Source organism: Mustela erminea, chromosome 9 (genome assembly GCF_009829155.1).
Source record: "Mustela erminea isolate mMusErm1 chromosome 9, mMusErm1.Pri, whole genome shotgun sequence".
Taxonomy (NCBI): Eukaryota; Metazoa; Chordata; class Mammalia; order Carnivora; family Mustelidae; genus Mustela; species Mustela erminea.
The window spans coordinates 38,273,973-38,282,342 of record NC_045622.1 but is presented as its reverse complement, the minus strand read 5'-3'; the positions used below and the strand labels follow the sequence as shown (position 1 = coordinate 38,282,342).

The 8,370-nt window shown below is 42.6% G+C and overlaps 1 protein-coding gene and 1 long non-coding RNA gene across 6 annotated transcripts in view; one reads left to right on the top strand and one right to left on the bottom strand.

Moving 5' to 3' along the window:
* Positions 1-1,381: 1,381 nt before the first annotated feature.
* Positions 1,382-3,464, bottom strand: LOC116599087. The gene is made up of 3 exons (XR_004289237.1): positions 3,314-3,464; positions 2,051-2,201; positions 1,382-1,509 (listed from the first exon to the last, which is right to left on the bottom strand). It is a non-coding gene; the product is annotated as an uncharacterized LOC116599087 (long non-coding RNA).
* The window catches only part of DEUP1 (deuterosome assembly protein 1), an 81,124-nt gene continuing 75,478 nt past the window's right edge, over positions 2,725-8,370 (top strand). For 4 of the 5 annotated variants that reach the window (XM_032358770.1, XM_032358769.1, XM_032358767.1 and 1 more), the window contains exons 1-2: positions 3,553-3,686; positions 4,851-4,921. In XM_032358770.1, coding sequence (XP_032214661.1) covers positions 4,875-4,921 — 47 coding nt within the window. In that variant the 5' untranslated portion in view covers positions 3,553-3,686; positions 4,851-4,874. Of the gene's footprint in view, positions 2,859-3,552; positions 3,687-4,850; positions 4,922-8,370 lie in introns of those variants that run through there. The other variant, XM_032358768.1, reaches the window with a different exon arrangement.

The following is an 8,370-nucleotide window of genomic DNA, read 5'->3' as shown; positions in this document are numbered from 1 at the left end:
TTCTGAACCTACAATGAGTCCTGATGCTATAATTCCCATCAGGAGGACACACTCCTTTGGCACCTAAGCCCCCGGTCAGGGGGTAAGGCCCCCTAAAACTAAGAGGTAAGGCCCTCCCATTTCCTCTGAATTCTCTTTGGAAAAGCCGCTGTTACTAGGAGAATTGATAGGACTGTGAATCATAATGCAGTGAAAGACCTCTCCCTGCCCATCTAAGGGTCCCAGGGATGCATTTCTCTTCTTCCAACCTAGAGATGGTGGAGGAGACTTTCTTAGTCCCTCTCAAATCACATCCAAATAATTTAGAATCTCTGTCATTGCATGACCCTTCACACTTAACAAAGGGCTTTAGTACATTGGCCAGGCACCTGTATTCTGGGGCTGGTCTATCCAGTATGGTAGCCACCAGTCACATGTGGTTATTGAGCACTTGAATATGGCTCTATGAACTGATTGTGCTGTAAGTATAAACTACACAGGAGATTTTGAAAACTTAGTATGGAAAAAAAATGCACAGTATCTTAATAATTTTTTTTATATTGACTATGTATTGAAATAATATTTTGGATAACTTAAGTTAAATAAGTATATTGTTAAAATTAACTTCACCTACTTCTTTTTATTTTTTTAATTTGACTACTAGAATATTTAAGATTACATAAGTGGTTTGCATTATATTTCTATTGGACAGTACTGTCCCTATGGTGATCTTGTTTGTAAAAACTAAATTTCCTTTTCCTGAATAGTTATATTCCCAACTAGAATATGTACTGAATATGTATTGAAGTATCTCCAGAAAATTCCTCAACTTGCTTCCATTTATAGAAGCAGCATAATATAATAAAAAAAAGCACTCTAAAATCTCTATGTTTCTTATTAACTAGCAATGAAGGTAGTCAAATCATTTTAACTCTTCAGATCTGAGTTTTTTCATATAAAATGAAAAGGTTGAACCACATCCCCTCTATGGTTTCTTCTATTCTATGAGTATTTGATCGTTATTATGTTAAAATTTCTTCTAAAATATTTTCTATGGATAAGATAAACTTTTTATTGTAATGTCTATACAATTTCTGAATCTTCTCTTGGAGATATAAAAATAAGTATGTCCCTTGTAAAAAAGACAGACGTTAATTTATATAAGCTTACTTATGCTTAAGTGCATGTTCCTTTTCTGTGCTAGCATTACAAGTTATGCTGTGAAAACTACTTTGTTTTTCCATTTTTAAGGTTCAGTCCATGGGTACAATTATTATTTATTTTATATCATTGGTCCTCCAGCTTCTCCTCCACGGATCATTCTCATTCCTCAATCATACATGTCTCCTATACTCTCTTTTGACCGTTTCTGGTTATATTTTATGTTTTATTCTGTCCTTGCTGTGTCCTCCAATTCTCTTACAGGACTGAGCTCTCTTGCCATCTCTCACCAGCAGCCTGGTCACACTCGTCTCCTCCTTTAGACTCGGAGACTTCCTGCTTTCCTCATCCATTTCAAAACAATCTCATCTGAAAAGGTAAAATAATAGGTCCGCTTCAGGGTAAGTTCCAGTCTTTGCAGTTAGTATTTATTTGAGCGGTGAGGGGTGGTGAGGTGGTGGGAAGGTAGGTCTTTCATATCAGGCCTTAACTTTCATCCCCATATGAAAGCCTCTACTCCTATTAAATTGAGGGGAGTGGTTCCATCCTATATTTAAATCTTCTTAAACTCTATCACACACTTACGCTTTGCAAGCCCTGCCCACACCCATTCTGTTTTGCAAAAATGTGGCTTTAAACACATCTACAGTTACCTATGCAAAACTCTGTCTGCTCAAGAAAACTACTCAATCTTAACGTTTGGGCAGAGTTTGAGGAGCACGGCATTTAGAGTAAAATGATTAGGATCGTTATCTTAGCTGCATTTGAGCTAGATGTATCATCTTGGACAAATTCACTATTCCGAGGTTCAGGTTCCTAATCTGCCAAAAGGAGCTGGAATAACCCCTGTTACACATGTCACATGGTACTTCTGAGCATCTAAAGAAATAATGAGCATGAAAGTACTTACAGTGGTAAAGCGCTACACAGCGTGAGTGATACTGGACATTCTGAAACTCCATGAAATTTTGTTCCTGCTTCCATTTTCCCTTCTTCGGGTCAGAATAAATACATTGACCCATTAAGTTTAGACAAGAATAAAGAATATGACTTAAGGTTTCCTGAATAATGGAAAGTTTCAAGTTAAGATGAAATGATCACTCTCTTCATTCAATCATAATGAGAGCTATGAAACACTTATTAGAACTAATGACCTAAATTACTTTACACAATTCATCTAGGAAACTCAATTTGTCAAGAAACAGCAGACGGTTTTTTGAAATTCAAATGGAACCTGGATGGAGGGATTGGGGTCAATGGTAAATTGACAGTCATTTTAAGGAGCAAATTAATGTTACTGTCATGAAAGTGGAGTGCAAAGAAAAGATTTTAAGAATTAGATGTTAATCAACCAGATTTCCGAGCAAGAATGATGTTCCTAAAATTGGTGCAAAAATATTTTCCAATTACAAATTCAAGTGCTTAAAAATATCACCCAAGGTATCAATAGAAAAAATCGCATGTATGTATACATGTATATATGCATATATTCTTTCCTGTTCTTTGAAATCAGAACTATGACACAGAGATTCTATCATCAATTATTCTTGGAATTTAGTGAAAAAAGAAAAGAATCTGGAATCAGTCACTCGGTTCCCTCCTAACCTACTTAGGAGCTATTTCCTTCTCCCTAAAAAAGGGAGGCAATCCTGTCTGCTCCGCCTAACTGGCAAAGTTGTGAGGATCCAAAGGACCTGGGCGCTGTATGGGAAAGACAGGTAGGGTTGCGGCTGTTGGCTGAGCCGCTGTGGGCGGAGCAATGCAGCTTTAACCGAACCCCCTCCCTCCCCGCCCTGTTCTTCCGAGGGGAAGGACACCTTGACCTTGGCCCAGAGAAAGGTAGTTCTCTTTACCCAAGTGAGAGCGAGGAGGCCCAGGGGCATTTAAGAAAGTTGGATGCTGGGGAGAACGGCTGGCTCATTCAGTCAGTAGAGCATGAGACGCTCTGATCTCGGGTTGTGAGTTCGAGCCCCACCTTGGGTACAGAGGTTACTTTAAAATGGGATCTTAAAAAAAAAAAAAGAAAAGAAAAGAAAAAAGAAAAGAAAAGAAACGTGGATTCAGATCCTTCCCCCCACTTTTGCTTCCTTCACTGAACAAATATTTCTCCAGCCCTGTTGGGTGCCCGACCCTGGGCTAGGGAGAGCCACGAAGAGGAAAGGACCCAGGATACGGTCTCGGGGAAGACTGTCCAGGGGGCAGAGACCGCACGGGTAACCGGGGGAGGGCGAGGACCCCGATGCCACCCAGCAAGGGTGCTCCGCGGCGGCTGCAGAGCCCATCCCCCCGCTCCCCTTCCCTGAGGCGGCCGCGGCGGCCGCGAGTTCGGCCGCGTCGCCATGGCAACCAGTGGCGGCGCGGCGGGCCGCAGGGTGGCCGGGAGGCAGAGGCCTTAACGGCCTCGGAGGCCGCGCGGCGGGCGGGCCCGGGTGGCGGGAGCGCGGCGGCGGGCGGCGGGGCCCCTGGGGGCGGGCCGGGCTGGGGTTGACCCCGGCGTTCCTGCTCCCGGGGCCTCAGACCTCTCGGGAGAGCGCGGCGCGGCGCAGGTAACCCGCCCTGGTCCCGGGGACCCGGTTTCGACCCTCCGCCCTCGACCTCGCTCCTCGGCCAGGCCCGGGGACCCCTACAGGCCGGCTGCTGCGCTGGGGGGCTGGACGTGAACCGTGCGCAGTTCGGGGGGCGGGGGCGCGCGCTGGCGGGGAGAGCCTGGGATGTCCCGAGGGGAGCGCAGAGCGCAGAACCCAGAGACCGGTCTCCCCGAGTCAGCAGGTGTAGGTTCTAGCTTTGTGGCCTTGGGCAAGTCAACTAGCTTGTCTGTGCCTCAGTTTCCCTGACGTTAAAGTGAGTGATTGGAAGAACCTGCAAAATCAGTTTACTCATCTGTCTGTTCTGTCAAGTTTTCCCTCCCCATCCCTGCTACGCACCTCTCCGCTCCACATAGAGTCTCAGAGCCTCTCTTTAAATTCCTTTAATTTGGAAATGATGTGAGCTGGGAAGCCTTCCTCTTCGTTCTACCATCTTGAATGCTATTTAATTGGCTTCAATTCAGTGATTCAGAGCAGCTGAAGTTCTTTTCAGTACTTTGTCCACTTATCCTCATATGTTGTTGTTGTAATTAAAACTTTGTTTCTTGGGAAAACTTTTTTATCTTTCTTTTCTTTTCTTTTTTATAATTTAGGCAAGTACTAACATCCAGATAAGCAGGTGCCCACAAAGCCACTGAGGAATTGTAAGATTTATATTTTTAGGCAACTCTTAATCCATTTGTCCTAAATCTCGTGATATATTCATTCTAACAAAGCCCAGAAAGGGCCAAAGAGAGAATTTACTCAAATAAAAGGCAAACTTTTAAGGGACAAGAAAGGAAAGTTTGAGAACATTTAGCTATAACTCCTCTACAACAGGAATTCTGTTTTACTCATCTCTTGTGATGAGCACTTTGCAAGGTACCTGGCGCCAAGCTGTTCTTCAGAAAATAGCCAATGAACGCTCATTTCAGCCAATACCACCTATTTCAACTTATGACTAAGCCGATGTCATAAATACAGGGGAGGGATTTTTAAAAAGGCCCAAATTTCTACATTTTGTAGAATCAAGAGCTACTACCCTTGGAGAAGCACACACCATGGTTTGCCAGTAGTAGAATTTTCCTGTTTCATAGGTTGATAAAGTAAGCATTTTAGTAATCTAGATCATTTTTCCCCTAACAGATTAAAAATCAAGACACAAACCAGATGCAACAGTTTCTTGACATGGAGAACCAAACCCATAATGCGATGGGGTAAGTGTTGATTGAAAATTTTCTGTTTAATAAGTAAGTCTCTAACTATCTCCTAAACTCTCAGATAATGAATTTTGAAATTGGAATATTAATAGTAGGATGTACCGATTAGTATTGGTGAGGTAGATGGAGAAAAATTCAAGTGATTCTAATCAAGAACCTATGGTGTGAATCTCTCCAATTTTGACTATGGGTCTGTACTCGAAAATCACCATTTTCCAACTTTTAGTGAGTTTTTCTGGTGTTTTACGATGATGGCTGCCCACAAAGGCCAATGTGCGGGCTCTTGGGTTCCCAGCATGTCCCACCCAGTTCGTTCCTTTCTTGCTGCACTGAGTATCCCAGGTTTCCCTCCACACTTGCCCTTAAGGCTGAGCTCAGTCTGTAAACATAACCTCATAACAGATTTGGCCAGTATAGACTCCAAACTACAGAGAACAAACTGATGGTCACCAGAAGGCAAGTGGGTGGTGGGATGGGTGAAATAGGTGAAAAGGATGAAAGTGTCTTTATCATGAAGAGTGCTGGGTGATGTATAGAACTGCTGAATCACTCTATTGTATACCTGACACTAATATAACAATATGTTAACTATCCTGGAATTAAAATTTTAAAACTTAATAAAATTAAAAATAAAAAGATTTGGGGATACCTGGGTGGCTCAGTGGGTTAAGCCTCTGCCTTCAGCTCAGGTCATGATCCCAGGGTCCTGGGATCAAGCCCCACATTGTACTCTGTCCTCAGCAGGGAGCCTGCTTCCCCCTCTCTCTCTGCCTGCCTCTCTGACCACTCGTGATATCTCTCTGTCAAATAAATAAATAAATAAATAAAATCTTAAAAAAAAAAAAAAAAGATTTGGCTTCCCACACAACAATAAGAACTGGATATTTTATCAAAGTTTTCATGAAGAGATAAGGAATAAAATTTGTACAGCGTTCCCCACTGTAAAAAATTAAATTCCCTTTCACAGATATCTTGTCCCCACCCCTCCCATGCCACCAGGACCACAAAGGTTTCTTTTTCTGTTGTTTCATTAGTCAGTGGGCCACTGGCTAACCCCAAAGCTGGGGACTGGGAAGCGGGGGCAGGTGAGGGGTGAACATGGGAGGGACAGTGGGTAGGAGTGGTGCTCTAGTGCCTAATCTTGACTGTGTCTGACTTGCACTCATCAAACCACTCCAATAATAACTCCTTTCAGTTGTTCTGCTCAGACCATGACTTTGACATCAGGCTAAAGGAAAGCTGCACAGGTCTGGCTAAGAACAATGGTCAGTTTTCTAGATCTTGCTGCACACATCTTGCAACAGCCTGGCTGGGTACTGTTCTCATTGTATAACTAAGAAAATCAAATGTGCTTGTTAGACTCGAGTCTAAGGTCTTATAATAAAGAGACCCCCAAAATACAGTGGTTTAAATAAGATTGAAGTTTATTTCTGTTTCATGGACAAGTTTTGGGATAAGTAGCACAGGACTGGGAGGGCAGCTCTGCCATCCTCCCTGCATGATTTTTATGTCTGGACCCGAAGCGATGGCTTCAGCTTCCACCCCTGTGCTCCTGCCAGAGGGAAAGGGCAAGGGCAAGAGGAGAGGAGATTTGGGTCCTTTTTGGAATGTGTCCTGGAAATAGCAGGCCTCACTTCTAGCCATTTCTTGTGGGCCAGAACTTCATCCCAGAGCTACAGCTAGCTAGCTGCAGGAAAAGATTGGGACATGTGTTCTCTAACTGAGTAGCTCGATGGCCAGCTAAAGTCTAGGTGACGAAAGAAGAATGAATATTGGCAGTTAGCAGCCTTTGCTATATTTCTGAGCTCAGAAAGGTAGAAAGAAAGAGAAAGAAAGTAGCAAATTGCTCCGAATGTACAACTGGTTGATGGAAAAGCAGGATTTGAATTCAGATACATGTGGCTCTAATCCCTGCAGGCTTTGCTACACTGGAAATGGGTGGCAGTGAGATGTGGGAGCAGCCTGCCTACTATGTGCAGAAGAGCCAGGTTAGAATCCGGGACTGAACAGGTGTTAGGTCCCTGATGTGATGATGGCACTGAGGGCTAAGAGGCAGACTGAAGGTCTTAAACCTTCGGTTGGTACCAGATACCTCTTCACTCCTGCAGATCTGAGGCCATGGGGACTGCTGTTTGTCTTCATTCTTTCTTTCAGGGGGAATGTGTATAATATTGAATGCATGGCAAGCACAACATTAAGTCTCTTGGTTTATACAAAGATCAATAAGAAACAGACCTTAAAGAACTTAGAATTAGTCGAGAGTCATAGAGCTTGTCTGGGTACAATGTAACTGCAAGCCAGAAGTGAATGAGAATCACTAGAGGTTTCCATGAGGAACTACCCTACTCATCCCAGCATGCATGGGACCAGACGTTGTCTACCATGGTCTACAAAGCATGGGGAGCCAGGTTGGCTTTGCTTCTGTCCTTCATGCTATTGAGATAATATGTAAAAATCTAGATCATAAAGACAATAAAACCTCATCAGGGGCATGTAAAAGAGCAAAGCATGTCACCTACATACACAGTAATATTTTGTGGCACGACTTCATCTAACAGATATCTAGAGTCTACTATAAGCCATTGACTGGTCTCAGCACAAGGAAGAGAGCAGTGAACAAAACAAGGCCACTCGTCCAAGGGTTAGTGGGAGATATGAAATGTTTCACATGGTCATATGAAGAAAAGCAAAGCAGGCTAAGGTTGGGAGATTGAATGGGATGATCAAACAAGGTTCCAATACAAGCTATTGGAGCAGAGCTTGTATTGGGCAAAGAGAGCTCTGTAGACAGTAGGAACAGAAAGTGTGAAGGCATAAGGAGAGAGCTTCTGCACAGAACACTTGTTGGGTGAATCATTATTTTCTGACACTTGGGTTAGCACAGGGTTTGATTTTAATTTTAAATCCATGATTCCCCCGATTATAGGTGTTTACATTTCTGTTGTATTAATCAACCTACACTCCTTCTAATCAAAACATCCATATCTGAGTTTGTCCTTTCCGTTTGCTTTTAGAGTGTGTGCTCAGAACATAAATTACTGCAGAATGAACGAAAGGTCTATTCATATTGGGCCTGTTAAAGAGCACTATGTCTAGATTTTGCTTTGTATCTGTTTCCTTCTTAATTTCTACTCTGACTAGCTTGTCCTTATATGATTTCTCTTACTTATCTTTTTCTCCTGATTTTTGAGTTGAAAAACCTGGTTCAGTTATTCTTATGATTTCTGAATTTTATGATTTCTTTAAGTAATAAAAGCATCAAAACTCAAGTTTCTCCTGAGTACAGCTCTGCTGTGGGCCATACTATTGGTGTTTCCACTCTCATTTCCTAAATAGTCTGGTATTTCAACTTGGATTTCCTCGGTGACTAATTTGAAATATTTAAGACATGTAACTTCCAAGGGTGGGGGGGTAATTATATTTTTATTACTATTACTTTCTAATCT